Source organism: Eptesicus fuscus, chromosome 5, assembly GCF_027574615.1.
Source record: "Eptesicus fuscus isolate TK198812 chromosome 5, DD_ASM_mEF_20220401, whole genome shotgun sequence".
NCBI lineage: Eukaryota > Metazoa > Chordata > Mammalia > Chiroptera > Vespertilionidae > Eptesicus > Eptesicus fuscus.
The window spans coordinates 29,805,803-29,833,724 of record NC_072477.1 but is presented as its reverse complement, the minus strand read 5'-3'; the positions used below and the strand labels follow the sequence as shown (position 1 = coordinate 29,833,724).

Below are 27,922 nucleotides of genomic sequence, written 5' to 3'. Positions count from 1 at the left end.
GAGAGGAAGGGTGGCACCTCACGTCCAGGAGTCTGACTACGACACGACAGCAGAACGCAAATGAAGGTTTGCTCCGTTTAGAGGCTGCCTCATGGGATTTGAGCTCCATGAGTCCTCTTGTGTCCAGAGGAGTGGGGCCTTCTTACCCCAAGGACACCCCACAGGCCGAGCTCAGCCCTGGAAGAGGGAGAGCGACCAGGAGCTATGGGCCTCCTCTCAGGGAGGCCATGGGCGACAGAAGCTGGAAAGCACATTAACCCCCAGGCCAGAGCATCTGGGCCCTGCATTCACCGTGCCCTGATGGGTCTGAATGGCCCCAAATCTTGAAGCATGTAAACACTCCCCGACCCTGCCCCGCTGTGGTCCTCCCAGAATTCTCTCTGCCATCACCAAAGTTGTTCTTTTTAGGGGGCTGGGGACCCAACAGCTAGTAACAAGAATAATAATCTGCTGTAGCTGGCCTTCTGCAGGGCAGGCCGGGGCGGGGCAGGCCGGGTGGGACTGACAGAGTGAGGCGGCACTCACCTGGTTCTTCTTCATGAACAGCTGCACAGTTTGCAGATTAATGCCGTAGTCGGACGACTGGGCCAGAGGCAGCCGCTCCTCCACCCAGAGCTGCGGAGACCAAAGGCAGGGGGACGGCTGATGACAATCACGCCACCCTTCCCCGAGCACTCGCCGCGGTCAGACAGGGCTCTGCTTGCATGTCTGCCCGGCTCTCCCCAGTCCTTCCCAACCCCATATCAGGGTTTTGCCCCATTTTACAGACGGGGACATTTTGACATTTTGAATTGAGGTTCCAAATAACTTTTTCCTGGTCACACGGGGGAGGGGGGGAAGGGAATGTAGCTGGGTCGGGAACCCAAGTCTGTTTGGCCCCGAAGTCCATGGGTGAGCTACCATTCAGAAAGCACTGGCCTTACTTTTACATTTAATGTAATCACCACAGCAATCCCGTGAGAGAAGGGGGTGAGATGACCGGACGGCTGCTGCTGAGAACTGCCCCGGGCGGCAGCCAGCTGTCCTGACGGCAGCGGCTGCCTCGGCGGCTGGGGGCTGGGGGTTGTGGCCCACGCACCGTCTCATCCTCTAAGTCACGGCTGATCTGCAGCTTGGCTCTGGATGATTCCAGCTGCTTCTTCCTCCTCCCCAGGGGCTCCAGGAGGTCCAGGAACCGCTTCTCGATGCTCATGTCAGCACCCCCCTCTTCCTCGTCCAGGGAGGGCATCTGGGCAAACAGCTCTCCCAGCTCCTCCTTCCGCACATTCACTTGGTCCTCCACGCGCTGGGACACAAGGGGACAGTGTTGGCACCGGCCCTGGCACCTGGGCAGTCCCTCCCTCTTCTCCATCCCTCATATCCCACCCATCCTTAAGGGCCCAGTCTGAGCTCAGCCTCTCCCAGCACGTCTCCCTGGATGCCCACTCTTCTTCCCCTCCCCGGACACCTGTACTTGACTTCTCAGGCCTGCTTTTATTAATCTGTTTTGGATCCTTGTCTTATGCACTGCAAAAGGGTAGGAGATGGGTGATGACCAGGAGGCATTTTGCATGATAAAGGCAAGCCCGGCTAAGAGGAACTGGCTTTCAGGTCTCAGATTTGCTCCCCAAGATCCCTTCTCTTCTAACACTCCCAGTCTACAACCCGCACACGTGCCTTCAGCTTAGCCAACATCCGGTTGACACTGGTCAGGTCCTTGCCTGGGTCGTCTGACCGCAGCTGGTCCTCCATGGCGCTGATCCACTTGTTGAGGTCGGCGTGGGTCTTCGAGCGCAGGTCGGAGCTCCTGGCGGCCGAGAGCTGCTGGGCCTTCTCCTTCGTGGTGGCCTGAAGCTCATCCCAGAGTCGGTGCAAAGCCTCCAGCCTCTGGGACACCAGGGCTGCAAACTGGGGCTTCTCCTCCATCAGCTGCTTTCCTTCCTGCGTGGGAGGGAGGCGAGCTTACCGTCCAGTCGTGGAGCAGTCCTGCTCCAGATGACTGCGAAGGTAAGGAGGAGTGGGGGAGGCGCCAGAGAAGCAAGGAATCTGGCTAGAACTTGGTGAGGCCCAAATGAAAGACTGCACCCCCTGAGTCATTTGCAGTCGAAGGCGGGACAGGGGGAGCCGTGTTTTGGGCAAATGACTCAGGAGACTGCAGTAGGGACAGCTGCAGGCAAGGGTCAGCTGGTATGTACTAAAAATTTTTGTTTTAATAAAAAAAAAAAAAAGATTCAGGATCCATCCAGGTACAAGCAGCCTGTGAGATCCACCCTCTTGTGATCGTCTCCCCTGAGGCTGTGCATTAGCTAACCAGCCTTCGGTGGGATCTTGTTGTTAGTGACTTGGTCTCACCAGGTTTTCACCTGCATAAATGTATCTTTTCTGGGTGGGTACAGTATGATACGACTTGGGCCTAGGAACACAGACCACTCAGAGCAGTTACTATTTATTAAGTGTTTAAGAAATCACCAAGGACTATTCTAAGTGCTTTAATGCTCACAACTCCCTCAGGCAGGGAGCTGTTATTACCCTCATTTTACAGAGGAAGGGACGGAGGTGCAAGAAGATTGAGTCAGACGGTCTGGCTTGCAGCCTGCACCTTCACTACTGCGGACACGGCCTTGGGTGGCCCCTAGGCCTGCTTCTCCCTGGTCGCCACCATAGGAAAGAGCAAAGGTGCCTGATTCCAAGATCTAACGCCGGCCACATTTTCACTTAGGCCCTGGGCAAACTCATTTCAGAGGGCCCCTTGCTTCCCCATCTACAAGGGGTGCGAATGACCACGCCCCAGTGGTTCTGCCCATCCAAGCGGTGAGGGTCAGGGGACTGCCCTGCTCATGTCACACAGTCCCCTGTGCTGGGCCCTGGTCAGGAGCACGGGAGGCACACAGAGGTAACTGCTATTTTGGCGCTGGATGCTGAAGCTCTGATGCAGGTGTCTTCAGTGTCCTGGACTGTCCCCGGACTCAGGTGACCCAGAGGAGGCACCCATTCCTGACCAGGTTTAACAAGACTGGATGTATCAGAAGGTTAAGTACTATTCAGAGAAGTTTTTTCACTCCCAGGTCCTATGGTGTCCAGCAAGCTTCAGGACGGTGCCTATGCCTGGGTAAAGCCCCATTCCGTAAGCACGTCCGAGCACTCGCGTTACTCACCGCATCGATGCTATCCAGCCACCCCTGGTGGGAGGCCAGCTCTGCCATGAAGGCCTGGTGCTTCAGCCATTTGTTGTGAAGGTTTCGTGCTTCATCATAGGAGACATCCTGAGATGTCAGCAGCTTGTCATTGATCCAGAGAGTGAGCTGTGGGCAGAAAAAGAGGGTCCAATCATCCCTGGGTATACCTCTTAGGCCAGGGGCTCAGGGCAGGACCTGCTGCCCCCCTCTGGTTGCAGAAGAAGGCCACGCAGTGAAGTGGGGACACAGCAGAGCACCACTCTCCATCTCTGGATCCCTAACTCCCAGCACAGACAACTTAACCCACATTGTCTCGGGGCTAAAATATGGACTCTGGAGGGTCTTCTACACCAGTGTGTGCAGGGTGACACCAGGAATATTTATGCTTCTCCCTTTATATCCAGGATCTAGGACAGGGCCTGGCCTGTTACAGGAACTCAATGAGTATTTACTGGATGGATAAATCCACTCTTTAGCAGTATGGTAAGAATCCTACCTAAGAATAGACAAATATGCAAATTGACCGTACCTTCGCTATGCCCGCGATTGGCCAGAAGGCGCGCGGGGGGGGCGGGACTCGGGGTGGCCGGGGTGGCCGATTGGGCCGGTGGACGCTGAGCTCACGGCGGCTCGAGCTCAGCGTCTGCGCCATGGCTGTGCTGAGGCACAGAAGGGGCCTCTGGGGCAGCAAGCTCACGTCCCGCCGCGGACCATCAAAAGCAGGGCAGCTGGGTGCCTGTCCGCTCAGGCACCAGGCCTTTCAGAAGCCTTTGCCGTGCTGGAGGCTTCTGAAAGGCCTGGTGCACCAGCGGACAGATACCCAGCTCCCCTGCGATCGAAAGCAAAAGCGTGTAGGGGACCCTACATGTGCATGATTCAATCATGCACTGGGCCTCTAGTCATTAATAAACATAGAGGACATGTGCAGATTAACAATGAGGGAAGCCCAGCTGGTGTTGCTCAGTGGTTGAGTATGGACCCATGAACCAAGAGGTCATGAATTCGATTCTGGTCAGGGCTCATGCCCAGGTTGAGCTCAGTCCCCAGTAGGGGGCGTGCAGGAGGCAGCTGATCAATGATTATCTCTCATCATTGATGTCTCTCTCTCTCTCTCTCTCTCTCCCTTGCCTTCTCCCTTCCTCCTTCTCTAAAAATAAATAAAAACATATTAAACACACACACACACACACACACACACACACACACACACCATCTTTACTGCCCTTGCTGGGTGGCTCAATTGATTGAAGCATCATCCCATACACCAAAAGGTTTCGGGTTCGATTCCTGGTCAGGGCACATACCTAGGTTTAGGTTTGGGGTGTGTGCAGGAGGCAACCGAACGATGTTCTCACATTGATGTTTCTCTCTCTCCCTTCCTCTCTCTCTGAAAATCTATTTAAAAAAACATGTCCTTGGGTGAGGATTAAAAACACACACATCTTTGCAGCTACTTTGAAAAATAAAAGTATTGTGGAACCGAAGATTCCAGAGGATGACCTACACTGTCAAGTACCGAGTTCCCCCAAGGAACCCCAGACTGAGTGAGAGAGGATCCCTGTGGACTCTGGGCTCTTTGCTCCTAGAAAGGGCTCCCCTGCAAAGCAGCCTGCCTCGCTGGGCCTCACCTCCTGGCAGTTCTGGAGGAAGTTCTGCAGCTCCAGGTTGTCTTTCAGAAGAAGTGAGGCCTCCTGAGCCTTCTCGTTGTTCTTCCTGTGCCTGGAAGGGAAGCCAGAAGCCGCAGTCACAACAGGGCTGAGTCTGGGGTCCCCCGGCAACACCGCCAGCCCCACCTGATTCAGCCCATCACCCTGGGGCGGAGAGTACCTGTCCTCAATCGCCTGCACCTTCTCCTTGATCTTGTCTGAGTAGAGGTTCCCCTCGGCCACCAGCTTGTTTCCAGAGTCCACAGGACTCAAGACCTTATCCTGGTTGTTTTCCATAGACACCAGGAAATCCTCGAACTTCCGGATCCCAGCCTCTGCAGCTTCTAGGGAGTCTGGGGTTTCCAAGTGAGCCAGCGTGTATTCCTGTTGAAGCAAGTTTCCAGACACGGCATGAAGACAACCTGAGGAGGCGGTGAGGGAACCTGCCAGGCCGGAGCGCCATGTGCAGCCATGCGGGTTATATAAAGTGTGAATGACGCCCCCTGGAGCTGTGCAAGGGAGAGGATCCCTAGGCCTGGTCTCCTCACCCCTATCCTCACCGTGGGGTACCCAATGTGCCTAAAGCCCTATGGAAGGGTAACCGCCCAGGGGGAAATGCACTTCCCTAGCTGCTGACCCAAGAATAGGCACAGTTTGGGACAAGAGCTGAAAAGGACACACAAGAAACAAAGAGGATTGTCTCCCTAATGAGTGGCTAAAGAGAGTCCCAGGAAAGCATAACTTGGTCCCTGGGCACCTGTAGCACATTTGGAGACTCCCCAGTGCTGTTGCCCTGAGAGACATCCCCGCTCCGCCCGCCCCCCCCCCCCCGCCCCTGAATACCTCTCCCTACCTGGTTGCTGAGGATGGCTTCAGCCTGCTTCGCATCTTTCTGGAACTCCTGGAAGCCAAGGCACTGGGCAAGGAAGTGGCTGCGGCTCTCCCACATCCGACGCAGGTCGTCCCAGCCAGTCCCCAGGCCCTCCAGCCGCTGGCCCAGGAGCAGGTACTCTGGGTCCGTCTGGCCATGGAGCACTTTCTCCCCAGACGCCTTGACGCGCTCGTAGCTGTCTTGGTGCCCCTCGATCTCGTCTTTGATGGCCGCGTGCTGCTGCAGGAGCTGCTCGGCCTCGGGGAGGGACTCGGGCGTGTCCTCCGAGGCCACGGCCTTCTGGGCCATGGCCAGCCAGCCCTGAAAGTTGTCCAGATCCTGCAGGAAGGCCTGCAGCTGGCTGGCTTCACCCAGCGAGGCCTCCTGGCCCTGCAGGGCTCGCTGCAAGCCCTGCCACAGCTCCTCCACGTAGGCCTGCCGTCGGCCAATGTCCTCCTTCAGTTCAGGGTGTGACTCCATCAGCCGTTGCGACTCACGCTCCAGGGCACCCACACGGGCCTGGATGGCGGCCACGTCGCGCTCCAGCCCCGACAACTTCCGCTGGATGGCGATGACGCCTGTCAAGTCCCGGCCCAGGTCCTTGGTGGACTCCACTACCTTCGTCTTGTCCTGGATCCACTTGCTGGTCTCCTCACAGTCCACACAGTAGTTGTGCACCCGGAGGGCCGAGCCCACTGCCTCCCGCCGGTCGGACACCATGGTCTGGAAGGCCTGCCACCTGCCGAGGGGGCCACAGAGACACCCTCTTCCGTAACTCTTCCCACAGGACATCCCTTCCCAGATTTCCCACCAGAGTCTCTCCCCGCAGACCGTGCACACTGAGAAAGTCATCTACCCACCAAACTGCAGTGCGTAAGGTGCATTTATCCCATTTTGCCCAGGACAACACAATGCCAATCAGGTCTGTCCATCGGCAGGAGGCAAAGCAGTGGCGTGATTCCAGCCGTAAGTGGAGGAACATGGCACTTAGCTGGGCTCTGTGTGCAGCTGGATTTCAGGCTAACATACCATTTCCCAGACCCACTGAAATACTGAAAATGACTAGAAAGCCCACATTACCAACTTGAAGCGTGCTTCGGGACGTAGGGTCCCAGCTGCCCTCGACTACCCTTGACCTCTTTGCACACAATATGCCACAATTGTCTAATCCTCACAGCTTCCAACTACACGGTAACCTTTAGTCTCGGGCCTAGAGGAACCATGAAGAGGCCTGACCCTGTTCAAAGTGCCCAGGGCCTGAAGGCCACCTTGGCTCTAAAAGCAAAGAGGCGAAGGAGGAGGAGGAGGAGGGAGGGGATAAACTGGGATTATAATTAAAATGGGTGACACAATCTTAATCTTCAAGTGCAGTGCCAGAGTGCAACTGGGAAATGTGCAAAGTTCCGGTAGATGTCCTGGGGCCTGGGGTGGGTCTGCAGCCCCTAATAAGCCTTTTCTTTTTTAAAAAAAAATTAATATATTTTTCCTGATTTCAGAGAGGAAGAGAGAGAGAGAGAGAGAAATATCAATGATGAGAGAGAATCATTGATCAGCTGCTTCCTGCATGCCCCCTACGGGGGATCGAGCCTGCAATCCGGGCATGTGCCCTGAATGGGAATTGAACCTTGACCTCCTGGTTCATAGGTTGATGCTCAACCACTGAGCCACGCCGGCCAGGCCAGCCACTTCACTTTTGATCACAGGTTCCAGGCTCGATGTCCGGCCCAGGTTGGGGGCGCATATGGGAGGCAACCAATCGATGTGTCTCCCTCACGTTGATGTTTCTCTCTGTCTCTCCCCTTCCCTTCCACTCTCTCTAAAAATCAATGGAAAAATATCCCCAGGTGAGGATTAATAACAACAGCAACAACAACAACAAAAAGAAGAGCAAAGAGTCATCCTCTTCCGCTGCATAAACCTCAGATTACAGAGGCATCTCCTGGGCTCCAGTCTGCCTCTTCAGATGCTGAGACAATCGGCCTGTTCTAGCGGCTCCTAAGTACCCCCCTCCCCCATCTCCCCTGCCTCCCTTTGGGCCCCTAGGTGTCTCCACTGTGCTGACCCTTTTCTTCCCTAACTGCACCTCCCCAATTGCCTCGGGCAGAACAAAGCTCAGAAACTAGTGCGGGGAAAGGGACAGGGGCAACGGGAAGGTGGGACCATGCGGCACTGTGTGTGCAGGGTTCGGGGTGACCAACGGGACACGGGCCTGTGCTCTGCCTTGGAGATCCTCGAGGACTCCTGGGCCACTGCGCCTGCACGGAAAGCACCCCCTCTCCAAGGGCTCCTCAGGGCCCGTGTTTGGTTTTGAGCGTGAAGTGTGCTCAAGGCTTCCTGCTAATTCTCTTCGTTCAAGTCAGATGCCAGATGAAGATGCGCTTTGTACAGGCAGCCGCGCTCCTTTATGGGCAGTGCTTAAGAGCTCTCAGAAAGCCTTTTCCCGAAGCAATGTCCGGGGAATGTGGCGTGAGTACATATGGCCTGATTCTAGCCATGGCACACTCAGAACGTCCCCCCGCACACAGGATCACCACCCCGACCCTCAGGCACAGTATGTGCAGCTGCGTGAACACATCTCCCTCCCTCCCTGGCCGATCACCAAACAGCCCCTCCCTGCTGCTACAGAAGGAGACCAGTTGAGAAACAGGGTACAAACCTGGCAATGCAGAGCAGGCGACCTGCCCTTTGGGCCACACCCCCAGGGGTGTGTCAGGTGCAGGGTGATGCCCCCAGCCCCACCCACACCTCACCTGGTGTTCAGGTGGTCCTGGTACTGCTTCACTTCCCCACTGCGTGGGTGACCACTCTCTACCAGGCTGTTGGCAGCGAGGTTCACGCCATCAATCTGAGTCATCAACGTCTTCATCTCCTGGTCCAGGATGTCAAACCTGATATGGACAGAGACAACGAGGGCTGGTGAGGCAGCAGCAGGCACTGCATTGCCAGTGGCCACACAGTCTCCACACGTGTAGCTCTTGCTTTCTCCTTCCGCCTCCTAAATACATTTGACCAGGTAACGGGTGGGGCAGGGGAGAAAGGAGAAAGATATGCTGACACACCCTATTTGGGGGTTCATGGGTCCAGTTTCATGGGTTAGCATTTCTTGGACCAACCTAAGAGATAGCTGGTTCCTTGCCATACCGGCCACCAGCTCAGCAGAGAGGCACAGGGGAAAAAAACGAAGTGATGGGAGGTTAATACCCCCAGAGACCACCTGCCTCCACTGCCCCAGTCGCTGCTCTTGGACCCCAATTCCACTGCCTTGACACCTTGACCTGAAGGGTACTCACCAGCCAGATGTCCTGTCCCTGGGTAGGATAAGGGACAGCTGCTGGGGGGAGGGGAGCCGTGTAGTATGAAAGCTGACCCTTCTGGGACAAGGGCCCAGGTCCCTCCAGCCTCAGCGTGTTCCAGGGAGGGACCTCTCCCTCCTCCACTCCCTGGATTCTGTACTAGGATGCACGGATGCACACGGGCAGGCCTCCAGGCTGGCGTGCCACGGAATCGGAATACAGGGAGTGGCAGTGGCCTTGCAGACCAGTGGTTTGCCAGCTGGTCTCTGTGGCTTCTCTGGGTTCTGTGGCTGAGGGACAGCCACAGAGAGCCAGAGCTGGCGGGCCCCAGCCTCCCACCCGCCTTAACCAGATCAGCTCGACTTTCCTCTGCGTTGCATGTCAGGGGTTCAGTATCTAATCCATTTGAACACAGGCTGCTATAGCTAAACAGTCATTGAATAGCTGGACCAGAACGAGCCCCTTTGTTTATTCTGAGGAAGGCCGCAGGGGTGAAGTGCCCAAAGCCACAGAAAGCGATTGTTGACTCCGGTGCCTGGCCTCTCTAATAAAGGGCACCCCCTGGCCTCACAGATAGGCCCCGGCTGGTTAGAGGCTGTTCCCACACCAGGTGGAGGGGGAGTGCATGCCCCGGTGTGAGGAGGCGGGGAGGCGGGAAGAGAGGGCCGGCCCTGACCTGTGCTGCACGACCTCCAGGTCCTCCAGCGTGTCTGGGATCTCCATCTGGGCCAGCCACTTCTCCTTCTCGCCCATCCACAGCTCACAGGCATCCGTCTCCCCAAACACCGTGTACAGGTCCAGGGCATCCTGCAGCTTCTGCCGACGCAGGTCCGCCTGAGCCACCACTTGCTGGTAGAGGTCCCGGAGGGCCTGCAGCCGATTGGTCACGTCCGGGGAATCCCGAAACTCCTGGGGGAAGCCCTGGGCCTGCCGTTCCAGATGCTCCATCACGGCACGGCTCTCCTCCAGCTCCTCCAGGAAGTCCTTGTGCTTCTTCCCCAGGGCCCGCGTGGCCCCTTCATCCTGCCCCACGTCTTCGCCCGAGAGCAGCTTGTGAGCATCCTGCAGCCAGGCCTTCAGGTCGTCCGCGTCGCCCTGGAACTGGAAGAAGTTCTCGGCATCCTGCAGGTTCTTCTTGCGGAAGGCGGCCAGCTCCTTCAGCTGGTCCCACTGGGCGGACACCTCCTTGATGCGGGCCTCGATCTGCGGGTGCCCGAACTGCTTGCGCGCGACCATGCCCTCCGCCTCCCGGAAGATCTGGTCCAGGTGGGCGTCCAGCCCGCGGAGCTCGTCCTCGAAGGCCTTGTGCTTGCGCTGCAGGATGAGCACACTGGTCAGGTCCTTGCCATAGTCCAGGGAGGAGTAGATCTGCTCCTTCTCCTTGATCCAGCTCTCGGCCTCGTCCATCTCCCAGAAGAACTTCCAGAGCCGCTTGGACTGCTCCAGCTGGGCCTTCCGCCCGGCTGCCATGTTGCTCAGCTCCTCGAAGCACTGCTCCAGGTGGCTGACGCGGTCCCGAATGACCTGGGGATCACAAGGCTGGTACCCTGGGAGGCATGGGAGGAGGACAGATGAGAGGGGTGAGGGCTTCATTCACGGGCGCGTTGCCAGGCTAGTACCACACGATCTGGAACCTGACGTTTCCCTGAGCTTTGGGGTTGGATGCAGGGGGGCTCGGTTGCTCAGAGGGCAGGGCAGGTTCTTAATAATTAGTTCCCAGTCAACTTTCAGGGGTGAGGGAGGTTAAAAGTTGGGTCAACTCTCAGTCGAAATGTACTACGTGAAATTATTTTTTTAAAAAGCTTAGACACAGAGAAAAGCATTGGAGATTTTGCTCCCCATCAGCTCAGTTTGGGCTCAAATACACTCTTATAAAAATTAAAAAAAAAAAAAAAGCTTAGATACAAATTTCAAGATGATTCTTCAAGGACACAACAGGGTCTCCTGTTTAAGACCCGAAGGTATAAACCTAACTGGTCTCTGCTGTAACTTGAACTAGCAGAGAGGATGAAGGACGGGTGATGTCTCATTGGTGCTTATAAACACCTTCTAATCACAGATTACCAAAGCAGTTGCCCGCTCTCTGGAGAGTTTTGCTATCCCTCAGGCTTCTTTCTTGCACCATTAGCTAACGAAAGAGGCTGAATTCTAAAGCTAAGGAGATTTATCCAAGCTGGGGTGCCAGAGAGCTGAGCCAGAGGGTGGGGCCCTGGCTTCTGAGGGAGACATCCAAACTCTCACCTTGCCCCTCAGTGAACTGCAGCGTGGCCGTGTTGATGGCCTTCACTTTGTCTCCTTGGATGGCGATGTCAGCCTCCATCAGCTTGTGCTTCTGTAGCAAGTCCTCAACTTCCAGTAAGTGCTTCCCGAACTCAGCGGATAAGAGGTGAGCCTGGCAAAGAGGACGGGTGGAGGGGATGAGGAGAGGTACAGAGACCTACACGCCAGGAGCAGAGACCCTTCCAGAGGGGCGGGGGTCCATGGGCTGGGGGAGTCTGTGCAGTTGGAAAACAGCTGCTGCTTGGCATAGAAGGGGCTCCAGGGCAGGGGTTCCTACTGGGGGTGCCCATCGGAATCATTCCTGGACCGCCTTCCATGAACTCCTCACTAGATCTCCTGCATTTGCCCAGGTTTGAGGCCTGGGCACGTGTATATTTTTTTAAATGTATTTTTATTGTTTTCAGAGAGGGAGAGGGAGAGAGATAGAAACATCAGTGATGAGAGAGAATCATGGATCAGCTGCCTCCTGCATGCTCCCTACTGGGGCTCGAGCTCACAAACCCAGGGCATGTGCCCTTAACTGGAATCGAACCCGGGACCCTCAGTCCGCAGGCCGATGCTCTATCCACTGAGTGAAACCAGCTAGGGCGAGGCATGTGTGTTTTTAGAAAGTTCTATGGTCACTCGGAGGTGTATGTGGGTTGAGGGCCCTGTGGTGGAAGGAGGGGAGATTCAGATTTCCTGGTTGCCCCTAGGCGGGCAGGTCTGGATGCTCCAGGCTCCTCATTCACCCCTGTCTCTCTAGACCCTGCAGGTTGGTGCCTGTGCTACTATGAACCCAAGATTTCTTGATCCTGGGGACAGAGTGGACCTGGGCTGTTGGCTTTCTGGAGCAGAGTGGGCCAAGCAGTGGACAGGCAGATGCAGCCAGACACTGTGCTGCATCCGGTTCTCCATTCTGATTCTGGGACGTGATTGGTTGGGAGGGTGTCTAGGGAAGCATGTGCTAACTGCAGGACGGGCACTGAGGCCCAAGGGGAGGGCTGGAGGCGGGGGAAGGGCAGCGCCGGGCCCACCTTGATCTCGTCCATCCAGTCGATGCTGTGCAGCATGTCCTGGAAGAGCTTCTGCAGCGCCAGGGTCGTCTCGAGTCTCTGGCGCCGGGACGCCAGCAGCTCCTGCAGGTAGCTCCACAGGCGCAGGATGTTGTCCTTGCGGGCCGTGATGCGCTTCTGGTCGTGGTAGTTCTCCTTCTCCAGCTCCTGGGCCAGGTCTTCCAGGGCCTGCACCCGCTCCTTGTAGGCAGCCGTGTCAGTCTCGATGGCCTCGTGCTTCTTCTTGGCGGCCTCCACGGCTGCCAGGTCGTACCCGAAGTTATCCTGCCCCACAGAGAGAAACACAGGCAGCTCAGCCGGGCTCCTCCCCAAATGCAGAGAAAACCGCCAGTCCCTTCGCAACAAGTGCTGGGTGGGAAAGAGCATTCCCACGGCTGGGTTCTGCTGTCTTTCCCAGCCACCTTAGCAGAGCCAAGTCCCAGGGACTGTCTCACAAGAACCTTAACAAAAAAAACTCGAGATTTTGCTCCCTGTGCCATACATGGGGGTGTGCTGTGCGTACATTACTAACAACCCCTTCTCGGCCCGCCGCACTCACCACCCGCCTTGCATGGCCCTGCCCTATTCTGGGCAGGGAGGGGCTCTGACTCGGAACCATGCAGCTGTGAACAGCTGGCTTCGGGGTGCGCACACTCTCCAGTTCTCAGGACACCTGCTTTCCCCTTTCTGGGTGGAATTGAATTTGTTCCCAAGCTCCCAGTGAGCAGGGACAGATACTGTCACGGACAGTCAGCCTGGGTCAATTTTGAGCCAGTGAAATAGGACCCGGCCCTAGAAGCCAGAGTCCAAAGGGACGTCTGCCACACATAAGATGCTCTGCTTATATCACACCCCCAGAGGTCCACTGCCTGATGTCCACTCGAGCCCTGGCTTTAGTTGATGACAGGTTCAGGGGCCATTTTTGGAGTGTGAGGCTCTTTCCCTAAAAATGAGACTTTAAGTCCTGCAGACTCCTTCCTCAGAGATGAATCCTGATCCACCCAATCCTGGGGAGCAGGGCTGCCAGGCCTGTGGAAAGGCTTATCCGTGGCCACGGAGAGGCTTACCCATGACCACGGAGACGCCAGCTTGGGCTCCAGCCCAGCTGACTGCTGGGGGCTCTGGAAGTGTGTCCTCCATTACCTGGGCCACGAGGCGCTGGTTTTCATTGAGCCACGTCTCTCTCATGGCGGCCTTTCGGTCAAAGCGCCGGGCCAGCTGCTCCAGCTTCTCCTGCCTGATGAGCTCGTTCCTCAGGGCCAGCTCCCGCCGGTACTCGGCTTCCTCCAGGCTCTCCCAGGCCTGCACGAGGGACAGAGGAGGGTTCTTGGGGCACAAGAGGAAGATCTGGATTTGGGGGTTCCATCTCTTTTGCCCAACACTGAGTGATTTCAGGAATTTAGGCTCCCAGGGGACGTTACATGTACCCAATTCAGGAATGTCTGGGCTCACCAAAGATCGGGGAGCCCTGGGTACGAGCTCCCAGATCCCTCTTCCCCTAACCCTGCCTTGGACTTGACCTAGGATAATGTTATTTGTCTCTGTGGCTGAGCTGCAAATGGCTACTAGTAAATGGCTACCTCCATTCTATTAGAATTTCCAGGGGGTATTAAGCATCTAAACCTTAGAAATATTAGAAGGTGTTTCCTTTCTGTTATAAGTAGTTAATATTCCATATTTCAAGAAATCTAATGTTTAACAGAGACGAGATTATAATAACTGACTCCAAAAATGGATTCTGAGCATCTGATCAGGGGCTGAATTGGTGGATGGACCATGGGTGGAGTTGACCTCTTAGAATTAGGTTCACAGCACCCAAAAGAGCCAGCACATGTAGTTAATAACACCATGGAAAGAGGCTTGGTTCAGCCCCAGTGACCCCTCCCAGCCCCCTCCCCGAGAACTCAGTCACTCACTGGTAACATGTAATGGGAATCACTACTGTACCCGGTTGATGTCAGACACTAGCTTCCCGTCGTGGGGCGTGTACACTTTCTGATTGTTGGCTCTCATCCGGGACTGGATGGTAAAAAGTAAGACTTCCAGATTCCCCTTCTCCTGAAACCTGCCGAGAAACAGAGGTAGAGAGACGCATGTGGAGATCCCACAGCCAACCTGTGTGAAGTGAGCACGGAACCCGGGTAAATTGGAGCTTGGCTAGCAAAGCGTATTTCCTTAAAAAACAGAAAGTAAAAAGGATCTATAGGTGCACGTGTCTGTTAAAACATCTATCATATTCACCAACTGAGATCTAACGGTTACAACACAAACCGGAGAAAACACAAGAGCTACCACAGCGTTTTGCTTAGCGTTTGCTCCCCTGGGGGAATGGCTACCTGGCATAGCCTGGGCGTTCCTGTAGCTATGGAGTTTCACCAATCCATACAAATAAACTCTCCCCTATTCATAAATGAGGAAGGCTTCTGACTAGCACTTTAGTCAGTTTTTATTGAGTCAGTAGGTCCTCAGAGGCAGCGGCACCCACATAACATATTGCATTGAAAGTAGCGTTCGCCTGAGTCCTACTGAGCCGGCTCTCCTGCCGAGTGCCAGAGGCCAGCTGCTCCCGCGGGGGCAGGACAGGCTGGGTTCTGGGAGGATTTTAGGTGTCGGAGATGAGACCTGGCAGCAGGATGAGGTCTGGAACTAAGGTCCAGGCTCCAGGTAACTGGGTACTTTCACATTTCTGCATGTATGCAAGCACCTACCCACTTCTACATCCTCCACCTGGCCGTCGAGGATCAGCTGTAAGCAGGGTCCCCACGCTGAGGCCAGCCTCATAGGTCTGACTGCTCACAGGCACTTCAGGAGGGCTGTGGCCCTGAGTGCCATCTACACAGCCCAGAGATATCAGCCCTGTGTGCAGAGCCTGGTAGGCCCACAGGGGATGTTATCTTTCAGAGTGGGTTCAGGACTTTCAGAGTGGGTTAGTGTCAAACCAGAAACCAGATACTTGTTTATAGGACATTCTAGACTCCGTGTCTCACCTTTCCCTGTTTGAGAGTCATGAATGAAGAGTGTGGAAGATGAGAGGAGGAGGAACAGGCAGAGGGTACTACTGAGGAGCTAGAAATCTGTTTCCAGAGAGCTGGGCAAGCTAACAGAAGGTGAGCAGGAATGCCCTGTGTCTGTGCATGCCTGTTTTCATGGGTGTGCATGTATGCACATGAGCCTGTATGGTTGTGTGTATCTGTGCATACGTGCACCCACCCAGGCCCTGAACATGCTGCGGAGAAACGGAAGTTCCGAGAGGCGGGCTCGCTCAGAGCTCTGCTGAGGAGCAGGTGACAGATGGGAGAGAACAAGAATGTACTTGGTGATCAACAGGGCCCCACACAGAGGGCTCTGAGGCTTGGAAGACAGAGGGCATCACCACAAAATAAACACGAAGCACAGTGCACAGACGAGAAAGGCACTCTCCGGCACAGGCTCTTTGAAGAGACGCGGAAGCCTGAGATTTCACGGCTGCTCCCCCTTGGGGATCTGGGGAACGACTTTCTTTGGCTATGAGTCAGGGGTCACTCCTCAATGCCCACTTCCTATAGGTTGATGTCTTGGGAGCAGGGAGGCCAGGAGGGGATGAAGGAGGCGACAGAGATGAAGCTCTCTAGAATACACCTCCCACGTACACTTCCCAAGGCCGAGAGCCTGGCTCTGCCTTTAGGCAGCTGGTTCTCAGCCCCTGATGCCCACCCTCCCTCCCCAGTGCCGGGGCCTTACTTGGGCGGCTTCTCCACGGTGCGGTAGGTGCTGAAGGCCTGTAGCTGCTGCTGGACGCCGGTCAGGGAGTTGGCGAATTTGCGGCTGTTCAGGACTGTGATGGTCTGCTCGATCCAGGTGAGCAGGTCCGAGGCCAGTCCGCTGTACTTTTCGATCATCTTCTCTGTCTCAATGGCATGGTCGATCACCTAGGGAACCACCTCATTACTCCTCCTCATCAGAAGAGCAATGGTGCGTCAGGGAGGACCACAGGCGAGGTGGTCTTCCTTCTCTCCGGCCCCGGAGCATCCCATGTTGGGGTATTCTCCGGGCCCAGGGCTGAGGCTGAGGCAGAGGAATGGCCTGGAAGTGCACCGGCAACCTCAGCAGGCAGCTGGCCCTGCTGGGGTTCAGGAGTTCCCCCTCTTCCCCTAGCCCGAGAAAAGAGTGGTCAGCTCCCTGTGCTAGGACACCAGCCACTAGAGGGGCCAACATCTTGTTCGTTTTCCCATGCGTATTAGGAATCGAGGGCTTCCAGGCACTGTCTTTGCTAAACACCAGGCACACACAGATGAATGAGGAATGGTGTCCACCCTCAAGCAGCTGAGGACCCAGCAGGGGAGAGGAATCTGGCATGAGGGTCTGCACAGTGGGGTGGCTTCCTGGTATACCAGGGAGCCTAAGAGGCCTGAACCTACGGGAAACCAACAAACAAAAGCCCGTTTTGTTCCTGGGGGGATATTTGTGAGACATGGGTCTGCAGGTGGAAGATGGGCTCAGAGGTGCAGGCTAGGACACCTTTCAGGACAGGCTGCCAACCTGCTTTGGAATTCAGCCTGGGAGCCATTACTTTGGCTTCAGAGGAAGTTGGTGGGGGCGATCTGCCCCCCACGCCCCTCCCTGACTGCAGCTGGAGCCCAGGCACAAAGCTCTTGGGATGGAAAGGCAGCATCCCAGTCAAGGCCTGGATGGCAAATGCGGTGACCCTGGTTACGAGACACTCGGTACCTTGCCGATGCGCTTGCCCTCCACCGCCAGCACCTTCATCTTGGAGAAGTAGTGGTAAAATGCCACCACGTAGGTGATAATGGATTTCTCATCAGGGTTTTCTGTGAAGACATCTGCAAGGGGAAAGGGTGCTCTCAGGGCTGACCTGGAAGCCGGAAAGGTCAGGCTGAGAGGGTTTATCTCCGTGTTTCTCCAGCGTGAAGTTCAACTACAGGCACCAAGTGACAGGCAGCAGGTAGGGAATGGAAGAGAAATGGTCCTGAGATTTTAGCGAGAGGATGGACCATAAGTTAGGAAAGAAAGAAGGACCCAAAGGCTATACTGGGCCCCCATCAGGCCAGATGAGGTGCCAGGAACCAACTGGAGCGGAAGGGCAGGCCCCAAACAGAGTGCTGGCCTGGCTGCCATCCCCTCGCTGTGCTCATGGCTTGCCCAGCACCCGGCCTAGACCCCTCCAGGTGCCCCGTCCGTCTGGCACTCCCTACGGCACAAGAAGCACCGTTTCCCACCCCTACAGTTACGGCTGGAGTGGGAGCTGCTCACCTTCAGGGTCGAGGAGCGGTATAATGCCCAGCTGACGCTCGGCCACATCAAACGCGTGCTCCAGGTTGTGTCGGGCGTTGGAGTCTTTCAGTTTATCGAAGTCGATCAGGTCAGGCCTGAGGACGAAGCCAGACTGTCAGAGGGAGTGGGGGCCACGGCACCCCCACCAACAGGGCAGCCCTGGCAGGGTGCCAAGGCCCTGGCAGAGGGAGGGAGGGGGACTGGCATGAAAAGTGGAAGGAGGATTTGGGGGTGAGGCGGAGGGCAGCTGTGAGCACCCGCACCTGGGAAGGCCGCAGAGGGAAGTTAAGGGAGGCAGGGCTGCTGAGGGTGAGAGGAAGGCCAGCCGAGGTGACATTCCCGTGAAGCTTGAACAGCAACCTACATGCTGAGTGCAATGTGTCCCAACACCCGCAGGGGATCTGCCCCTCCCCACAGCGCCTTCTGCCCTCTTACCGGTGCTTGTGTATCAGGGCATTAAAGGCCAGGCCATCCTTCCAGCTGGAGGTGAAGTTGGTGACATTGACGTGGGGGTAGCTGCATCCAAGAGAAACATTAAGATTCTGCTCAGGTCCCAAACCAGTGTAGGAACTGAAGGGCCAATACACAGGAGAGGAATGGACCCGTCTCTCCTCAAGCCGCTTCCACATGAGGGCAGCCGTGAAGCCTCACAGAGGCTCCCCCATAACGTGGGCCCCAAAGACTCAGACACTCAACAGACCCCACAGTCTGGCCCACACCCGCTTTGGAAAGGAACCCTGTGTTCCAGGCCCCAAAGAATCAGGCCAGGATAGACTGTGCATCCATTACGCCGAAGCTGCTATAGTTCTGGGTGATGGTGTCCTGTCCCTTGGGGACGGCAGTGCTCAGGGGAGCAGGTGGGTGGGGAACGTGGCAGCAGCGGGTTCCCAGGGCATACCCTGCTGTCTTCATCTGACACCACAACAGCAACGCATCCTTGGCCGAGCGCGTCTCACGACCTTCCGGGCCTTCCGGGACAACAATGTCCTGAATCTGGGGATGAAGGAAGCGGAGGGAGAGGAATTAGATTTGCATCTGGCTCATGCCCTCCTGCTCTGCATGGGGCGCTCCTTCCCTCTTCCCTCCTCCCTAGCCATCCGTCTGGTCTGCCTTAACAGCCCGGCAGCAACACCACAGCCTGAGGCCTGGGTCCCAGCGGCCTGCCTCCCTGCCTCAGGCAGCGTCAACAGCACGCAGGGGCAGTGACGAGATGGCCTTCACTTGATAGCTCTGATGGGATGCTGAGAATAAACACGACGACGCCGGGTTCCTCCTCAGGAGGAACATGCCCGGCAAGGCCGGGAGCAGCACTAACGCCGGAAGTATTGGATTTGGATCAGGAGCTTCTCTTGCCTTTTCATTGTGCCCAGTCCTGTCGTTGTTACTGTTTCATCACCCCCCCCTTCCTCCCCCGCCCCCCCCCCCCCCCACACACGGTGAGATGGGACACCAGAGAGCACGTGGCCGGGCTCTTCAGTCTGAGAGCTGTACCTTCCTCTTCCCTCCCTTCCGTCCTCTGACGAGGCTCTTTCTGTCCCCAAACCAGCAGGTGGAAGGTCCTGCTTCCTTCCCCCGCGCTTTCTAAATTTCCTTATAAATAACAAACCTTGAAGTTCAGGGTGGGAAGAGAGAAGTTTCTGATCGAAACACATAAAAGCAGATCTTCTGTACTGTTTTTGCAATTTCTGAATCAAACTATGTCAAAACCCGTAAAGTTACACATATAGGGGGAAGGGGACAAAAAGCAGGTCTTCTAGACAGACCTCAGCCCAGCTACTAAATTCTCCCTTCTCCCTTACAGGGCCACGCCGCTGACTGACAGCCTGCCCGGAGCTTCAACAGTTGGACGATGCAGAGGAGGGTCACTCCTTCCCACCGGCATTTTCCTAGCCTCCCCAGAGTGTACACACACACTCCCACTTTAGTCACCATTTTATAAGATGCCCAGACCTGCCTGGCTCGGAGAGGCTACCTCCACTCCCTCTGCCCTCTGGGAACCCACCTGGAAGCGAAGGATGATGGTCCAGATGAGGCCCAGGACCAGGCGGTGGTTGCCGTCCACGATGTCGTGGGAGCCCATGTTCTCCAGGTGCACACGCTGCTCCTTGAGGAACTGCAGGGCCTTGTCCACGTTCTCCAGGCAGTGGATGCGCATCTTCCCCTTCGTGGGCTTTGGCTGGGGGACAGCAGTGGCCCCCGTGGGCATGGAGGGGCCCCGTAGTGACTGCAGAGGTGGCTGCAGCCCGGACCAGCTCCTATCTTCAGCAGCCACCCTCCACCCTCTTGGCTCAACTCCAACTCCCACACTCACGCCTTGACTCTTTCCAACCCCATTCTTTCAGCAAAGTTCAGAGGTTCCCTCCCTCAAGCACCCTGCAATCAAACAAAGCCTTCTGGGTGGGTGATAAATGGTATTCAAACACAATAAGGAACCGATGGTTGAGCACTTAGTACGTGCCAAGCACAGGGATAAGGACTATTTACTGCCGGCTGGTGATCAGAGTGGCTTTCAGTTTGGTGTCTAATAATGGGTCCATCCCACCATCCAACCTCCTCCCTCCTCAGCCCCCAAGGGTCCCAGCCAAAATTCAAGGGGACCACCATTGATGGGTAACTTCATCATCTGAAGGGTTCCCGGGGGTAATTCTCACTAGTGGGCTTTTAATGCAGGGTAAGAGGCAGAACTTAGCCGGGCGTTGAAAAGGCAACAGAAGAATGTGCTACCTTTTCATCCATCCAGACCCTGAGGATCTTAGAGCACTTCATTAGGCACGGGGGTTATTTCCCTAGTTTTACACTCGGGGATATGACGCAAAGAAGGTCTTGCCTGATAGGCCCAAGGTCACAAGGAAAGTAACTGAGGAAAACATGGACCTAAATCTGGTTCTCCCTCTGGTGGGTTACAACCGAGAGGGCCTGTAATAAACTTCCACTCATAAGAGCAGTGGAACACACCAGACAGCACCTTCCACACTTCCCCTTGGTTCCAAGAAGGATGCACATTTCTCCAGCTGGGTAATGGGAATCCATCAATCCCTGTATCTCAGCCTGCGCATGGAGCCTGAGGGTGGGCCATTGCAGACCAGCCACAGACGCCCAGATCCCAAGTGGAGAAAGTTAAGAGCTCCGCATGGCTTCCTGGTGAAGCACGAAGGCTGGCAGAGGCCAGAGGAGGCAAGAAATTCTGAGAACAGGTCAGAGAGCCTAGCCAGCCACGGGGACACCTCGCATCATTAAGTATGAAAACCTCCCAAAAGAATAGGGAGAAACCCGGAAGGCCAGGAGAACTGGAGATGCCCCCAGACCATATCTGTCCTGAAGGGGGATGGCCCCAGCCACAGCGGCCCCGGCACAGCAAGGAGCGTTACCAGCATCTCTCCAGAGAGCACCTCCAGCAGCTTGATGAGCATCTGTCCATCCCGCAGGTCCTTGTAGAGGTCGGTGATGCGACAGGACTTGCGGGCCAGGTGCGAGTTCACCCATTTCGTGAAGGTCTTCTTCTGAACAACTTCTCGCTCATCTGTGTGGGGAGAAGAGTCCTCGGTTAGGTTCCCGAGGTGGGCAAGGTCAGTGGGCAATGGCATGGAGTCAAAGGGTTTTCTCTGAATCCCAGAGTCCCCAGCTCTGGCAAAGGAGGTGGATGTATCTATTCCACACCTTTCCCGGAAGCATTTGTGATCAGAGCATAGCCTTGTGGCAGCACGGGCCCACGTGCTGTGACGGGGCCAATGAAGAGGTAACTCCCACTACCCTATTCCATGCACAGTATCAAGACACCCGTCCTTCATCCATCTGTTTTCCTGTGCCAGTCAGAATGTTCTGTACCACTGTGCCAGTGAGTTTAGACTTCAATGCCAGCTTCACCAATCCACCCATTCAGCAAATATTCCCTGTGCTAGAATCGTCCCTCTTGACCCCTCCCTCACCCCACTCTTTCCCCTAAACCCTATTCATCCTTTAGGAATCATCCTGGCGGTATAAGATTCTTCTCCGTAAAGTTTCTTCTGACCCTTCACCTAGGTCAGGTCTCCCCTTGTGTGCCTTGACCCTCGCATTTGCATTTCTCATTTATGCTTCTCTTCACACTTGTACTAATTTAAAGTCTGTCTTGCAGGCTCCTTGGGCCCAGGGAAGTCTGTCTTGCTCACCTCTCTCTCCCCAAGGCTTGGCGCCCGACACCGTGGCTACCCACAGCTGTATCGTGGCTGAATGTGCGGACACTGATCCAGCTCCTGCTGGTGCAGGCCTGTGCCAGCCTGACCACACGTGAAGGGAAAACAAACTGCCTGTCTTTGAGGAGCTCCGGGGAGGGAGGAAAGAATGATGAACAAGGAGACAGGGAGACCATGTGCAATCTGAGATCCGAGTGGGGTTAGGGATAACAGAGGCGTGGCTGGGGCGGGGGGGGGGGCGGGGGGCTCCCCATGACTCTCTCTCTCACACCCAGAATGGCAGGCAGGGGTTCTCCACCTTCAGACCCAGGACCTGACATGACACCCACCCCCAATCCTAAGTCAGCATCAGCCAAACCAGGCTTCTGGCCCACACCGTAGCAGCTCAGGTGGATGCCTCTCAGCACCGCTGTAAAGCCTGGCGAGCTGTCCAGTGAGGGCTGGGAAGCTTGACCAAGATGCTGGAGGAGGGCAGAAGGCTGGGCTAGGAGAAAGACTCGGGGAGGGTGAGAGAGAGAGAGAGAGAGAAGAGTGGTAGAAAAATAGAAGCAGAGGGAGAGAAGAGAGGAAGAGGAGTGAACCTCCATCTGTTTGCTTTAGTGAACTGTTTGTGGTAACCGGCTTCTGGGCACTTTGGCTGAAGCCTCCAGGCAGGAGCTGAGCTGGCAGTGTGGCTGGGCCTGGGGCCATGGAGGATCCCCAGGGTCAGTCACCGCCAGGAGGGAATGTCAGCGCCTCAGGAGCAGGCTAACTGTCGTCTGCTCAACTGAGCCCCAACTGTGGGAGGGCTGGCTTCTTAAATTATTAAATATCTATTTAACAACAAAAAGAGAAGTCCAGTCAGCACCGCCTCGAGGGTATAATCCTGGCGGCTCCTGAGGCTCACAGCATCAGATTCCTTCCTCCTGCGCGGCTGTTTCAGTGTTAGGAGCTCAGGTCCTTTATTCATTCACCCAGCAGATGTTTACTGTATACCCATCAGGTGCCAGGCTCTGGGTGAGGTGGGGAATCCAAGGACAGGAAGGACGGCTCCTATTTTTCAGGCAGACACACTCTATTATAAATATGACGAGCGCTGGAATCGTATATAGAGAATTCAACGGCAGCCATCTAAATAAGACTTCCAAGAAAAGAAAATACTACGGCTAAATACACAAATCTTATATAAATATAAAATTGAAATGGCATTCATTCATTCTAGGACATTGGGCAAAGTTTCGGAGGGAAAAGACCCCTTATTCTTTTGTTGGCAGCGAATTAAACCACTTTCCTGATTTCAAGGACTGCTTCAGTAAAATACAACTAAAGTTTTGATGATGTAATTAACGGAAAACGGTTGCATTTATTCTGGGACATGTCTGGATCCCACAGAGTCTGCCGCAGTCCCATGGAGCTGTTCCCCAAACCCATATCTGTTCTTTTTTTAAAAAATAGGTTTTTATTGATTTTAAAGAGAGAAGAAAGGGAGAGAGAGATAGAAACATCAATGAGAGGGAAACATCAACATCGATCAGCTACCTCCTGCATCTCCCCTGCTGGGGATCGAGCCTGCAACCCTGGGCATGTGCCCTGATGGGGAATCGAACCAGCAACCCCCTGGTACATAGGTTGATGCTCAACCACTGAGCCACACCGGCTGGACAACCCAGATCTATCCTTTAAGAGGCCAGCCCTTCCAATCAGTTGTGGAGCTTTTGACCAAGGGGCTGAAATTGTCAGCCCCTTTAGAGGTGAGTGTCTAAAAACACTAAAGTCCTAGCCCTGGCCGGTGTGGCTCAGTTGGTTGGGCTTCCTCCTGGGCACCGAAAAGGTTGCTGGTTCGATTCCCAGTCAGAGCACATGCCTGGGTTTCGGGCTCAATCCCCAGAAGGGGGTGCGCAGGAGGCAGCCGACTGATGTTCCATTCTCACATCAATGTTTCTCTCTTCTCTCTCTCTCTCTCTCTCTCTCTCTCCCTCCCTCAAAATCAATAAGAAATAAAAACACTAAAGTCCTTTCCTCTCTCATTTTCTCTGTCTTTAAGAATCCAAACATTTCACTATGTGGTTGCTGAGACCCACTCACCTGTGCCTAGCATAGTGTACTAAAGTGCGCCTAGCTGGGTGCATGGGATTTAGTTCTAGGCTGCTGGGTTGGCACATAAATCAGTGCGATGCCCCCAGTTTTCAGCACGCGAACGATGCCTCCTGGCCCCCCAAGTATGGGAGGCTCAGGTTTAGAGCTCAGGCAGGCATCGGACGTCCAGGCCTCCGTTTACTTGAAGGCTGGGGTGAAGCTGCCCAGAATCCCCAGCACCTGAAACACTGCAGGGTGGAGACATGGGAGAGATTCCGAGAAGCTATGTTGGCCACAGGAGAGAAAAGGCCCAGGGGTGGGGATTAATTTCCATTAGCTCGTCGGCTCCGGCTGCTCCACATCGGCACACTCAGCACATTCACTCCCGGCGTGGCCCAGGCCCAGCAGGAGCCTTCCAAGTGCAGGAGAGGCGGTGGCTGGGAGCCAGCTGGGCTGGGAACCCGGGTGGTTCGGAAAGGCCCAGGCGGCGGCCGTGCATCGGGCCTGCCGTCCCCAGGGGACTTGGGCTACTCTTTAGGGACCTGCTGTGGAAAGGAGGCCTCGGCAAGGCCCTGCCAGCACAGGCCTTATTTCTAGGGCCCTAACCCCACCAGCACAGGAGAGGAGACAAGTCTGCCAGCATGGCCTGATCGGAGCTACTCGTGACTCTGCGGCCATCAAGTCCAGGGCCTCTCCATTCCCATTTGTGTCTCTCCCTTTCTTTCCCAGGCGGTTGCCATCCTCATTCCTCCCTGCATGTCAGGCCTTCCCCAGAAAACTCTGACCAAGGAGCTAGAATTAGTGTCTGGGCATCGTGACTGAGTGGTCTTTCCTTTATACCCCCCTTCAAAGGTTTAGTTTGAGCCCTGGCCAGTGTGGCTCAGTTGGTTGGGCATCATCCCATGCACCGAAAGGTTGCCAGTTCAATTCCCAGTCAGGGCACATGCCCAGGTTGCAGGCTCGATCCTCGGTAAGGGGTGTTTCCCTCTCTCTTTTCCTCTCCCTTCTTCTCTCTCTAAAAATCAATAAAAATATTTAATTAGAAAAAAAAAAAGGTTTACATGGCTGCTGTGGCTCAGTGGTTGAGCATTGACCTATGAACCAGGAGATTACAGTTCGATTCCCAGTCAGGGCACATGCTCAGTTGCGGGCTTAATCCCCAGTAGGGGGAGGGCAGGAGACAGCCAATCAATGATTCTCTCTCATCACTGATGTTTCTCTCTCTCTCTCTCTCTCTCTCTCTCTCTCTCTTCTCTCTCCTTTCCTCTCTGAAATCAATAGAAATAATTAAAAAAATAAAAAGGTTTAGTCTGAGGCCAAGTAAACCCACAATACCAAAACTCAAATACTTACCCACTAATATGTGAGTTCATACATGGAAAGTGCTTAAAACAGTACCTGGCCCACAAAAAGCTTGCTGTCACGTTAACTATCATCGTCAGCATCACTATTACTATTACTACTATTACTATTACTATTACTATTACTATTACTATTACTATTACTATTACTATTACTACTTGCAGGCCCATCCTAAATGCTGCGGGGAGCACGAGGCAGGCTCACTCTCCCCAAGGGCCTCACAGGCTAGCTGAGGAAATAAGACACAAACCCACAAATAGTTAATTTTGCAACCACACAAGAGATAAAGGGCAGTTCATTTTAATAATACAAAAGCTGCCACCAGGTAATACTGGATTAGTTACCAGATAAATGGCACAGACAATAAATGGTTGGGGTCAAAGAGGAGGGAGGTCATTTCTAATTGGAGTTGTCAAGGAGGGGAAGGGAGCTCACGAAGAAAACCACTTTGGACAGGCAGAGGAGGAGGGGAGCAGGGAGGCGGAATGCGCCCGCGCAGAGGCAGAGAGGACAGAGCTCATTCGAGGGGACTACTGAGTAGCTACAGGTAAGAAGAAAGCATGTCGAAAACAGGCTTTAAACTAGATGTGGAAAGCCTTGAATAAAAGGCTAAGTAGTTTAGATTTCATTCTAGAGGCAAAAGGAACCATTGAAGACACGGCAGGATTATTTCCTGAAATATTAATTTGTAGGGCTTCCCAATGATAGTAAACAGACAGCTTAAATTTAAAAAGAAGTGTGCAGAATGACAGATCTCAGAGGGAAGGGGGGTAAAGGGGATGGGATGAAATTAACCAAAGAACATATATGCACATATGCATAGCCCATGGACACAGACCATAGAGTGGGGAAGGCCAGGGTGGGGCGGGGCCTGGGTGGAGGGAGTACAAAGGGGAGGAAAATGGGGAACATCTATAATATTGTCAATAATAAATAAATTTTAAAAAAAGGATTCTGAGGCATACAAAAGGTTTGATAAGTAGAAAGGCATGCCCAGTTCTCAAATAGGAAAACCCAGTATCATCAAAATATCAGTTTACCCTAAATTGACCTATATGCTTAATATTATTTTAAGTCTATTTAAATTATGTAATTTAAATTTAGGCCAACTAGAGAAACTATAGAAAAATTCATTGGGAAAAGCAACTAAAAATAGCTACAAAAATTAAAAAAAAGAAAGGTAATAAAGGATGAACAATTTTCTCAGATATCCTTTCTATCAAATATTAAATCACAGTATAAAGTTATAATAATAAAACTGTGTAGTGCTAGTGTATGAATAGATATAGGCACATAGAAATACTCCCAAGTACACATATGCAGTTCCTATTTGATAAAGGTGGCATTTAAAATAAGGAGAAAGACAGGTCACTGGGCAAAGGGTATTGGCAAAACTAGACAGTCATCCAGGAAAAATTAAAAACTTAAAAAATATATATTTTATTGATTTTTTACAGAGAGGAAGGGAGAGGGATAGAGAGTTAGAAACATCGATGTGAGAGAAACATCCATCTGCAGCCTCCTGCACACTTCCTACTGGGGATGTGCCCGCAACCAAGGTACATGCCCTTAACCAGAATCGAACCTGGAACCCTTCAGTCTGTAGGCTAACGCTCTATCCACTGAGCCAAACCGGTTCGGGCAGAAAAATTAAATTTATACCTCATACTTCAGGATACATTTCATTTGGGTAAAAAATTTAAATGTATAAAATGAAACCATAAAACTACCCTACTTAATGTTGTTGTTGTTGTTTTTTTAAATAACCTTTGTTTAGGGAATATGACACAAAATCCAAAATCCAAAAAATAAAAGACCTACAGTTCAACTATGTTAAAAATTTTTTTGTATGGGATAAAATACCATAGCAAAATCAAACAAATGAGGAAAGATGTGAAACAAATCAAACAAAGGAGGAAAGATATCACAAAGGGCTAATGACCTAGTATGGAAAGAGCACCTACAAATTAATGAGGAAAAAGACCAATAATCCAATAGCAAAATGTTCATAGGGACATGAACAAAGAATTAATAGAGAAAAACCACAAAAGTTTCTTGTGTAGAAAGTTATGCAAACTACTCATAATAGATGTGCAAATTAAAAGTATATATATATACACACACACACACACACACACACACAAGTCTAATACATGGTTCTTAACTAGTTTGAACAAACGAATCATAAAAGACATTTTGAGATAACTGGGAAAATTTGAATATTAAGTGGGTATTAGATTATATTGGAGACTTATTGTTAACTTTATTAGGTATAATAATGGTATTGTGGTTAGTTGAAAAATGTTCTTGTTTTTCAGAGATACACACTAATGTATTAGTGGTAAAATGTCATGATGATCTTCAATTTACTTTAAAAAATACTTCAATCCCCCAAATGAATAAGCAAATATGGCAAAATATTATCAGTTGTTAAATCTAAGTGATAATTCATTCTACTTTCATCTCTTTTTTGTTGTTGTTGTTAATCCTCACCTGCGGATATTTTTCCATTGATTTTTTAGGGAGAGTAGAAGAGAGAGGGAAAGACAGAGAAACATCGATGTGAAAGAAACACATTGATTGGTTGCCTCTTGTGAGGAGCCTGCAACCAAGGCAAGTGCCCTTGATCTGAATTGAACCTGGGACCCTTTGGTCCACAGGCCGACACTCTATCCACTGAGCTAAACTAGCTAGGGCTCTATTTTTTTGTATGTTTGAAATTTTTCATACTAAAAGTAAAAAAGTAAAGTGAAAGTATACCAAGATACCATGTTTCACTTAGA

The 27,922-nt window shown here is 53.4% G+C and overlaps 1 protein-coding gene across 1 annotated transcript in view; it reads right to left on the bottom strand.

Moving 5' to 3' along the window:
* The window catches only part of SPTB (spectrin beta, erythrocytic), a 68,758-nt gene that overhangs the window by 29,849 nt on the left and 10,987 nt on the right, over positions 1–27,922 (bottom strand). Inside the window, exons 2-21 of the mRNA XM_008138950.3 lie at positions 20,919–21,070; positions 19,553–19,726; positions 18,449–18,543; positions 17,986–18,066; positions 17,530–17,645; positions 16,987–17,099; positions 16,000–16,187; positions 14,227–14,344; positions 13,423–13,581; positions 12,262–12,564; positions 11,207–11,357; positions 9,642–10,512; positions 8,423–8,560; positions 5,655–6,411; positions 4,983–5,185; positions 4,784–4,874; positions 3,135–3,281; positions 1,657–1,920; positions 1,079–1,285; positions 526–615 (exon numbers count right to left, since the gene is read on the bottom strand). Coding sequence (XP_008137172.2) covers positions 526–615; positions 1,079–1,285; positions 1,657–1,920; positions 3,135–3,281; positions 4,784–4,874; positions 4,983–5,185; positions 5,655–6,411; positions 8,423–8,560; positions 9,642–10,512; positions 11,207–11,357; positions 12,262–12,564; positions 13,423–13,581; positions 14,227–14,344; positions 16,000–16,187; positions 16,987–17,099; positions 17,530–17,645; positions 17,986–18,066; positions 18,449–18,543; positions 19,553–19,726; positions 20,919–21,070 — 4,418 coding nt within the window. The remainder of the gene's footprint in view (positions 1–525; positions 616–1,078; positions 1,286–1,656; positions 1,921–3,134; positions 3,282–4,783; positions 4,875–4,982; positions 5,186–5,654; positions 6,412–8,422; positions 8,561–9,641; positions 10,513–11,206; positions 11,358–12,261; positions 12,565–13,422; positions 13,582–14,226; positions 14,345–15,999; positions 16,188–16,986; positions 17,100–17,529; positions 17,646–17,985; positions 18,067–18,448; positions 18,544–19,552; positions 19,727–20,918; positions 21,071–27,922) is intronic.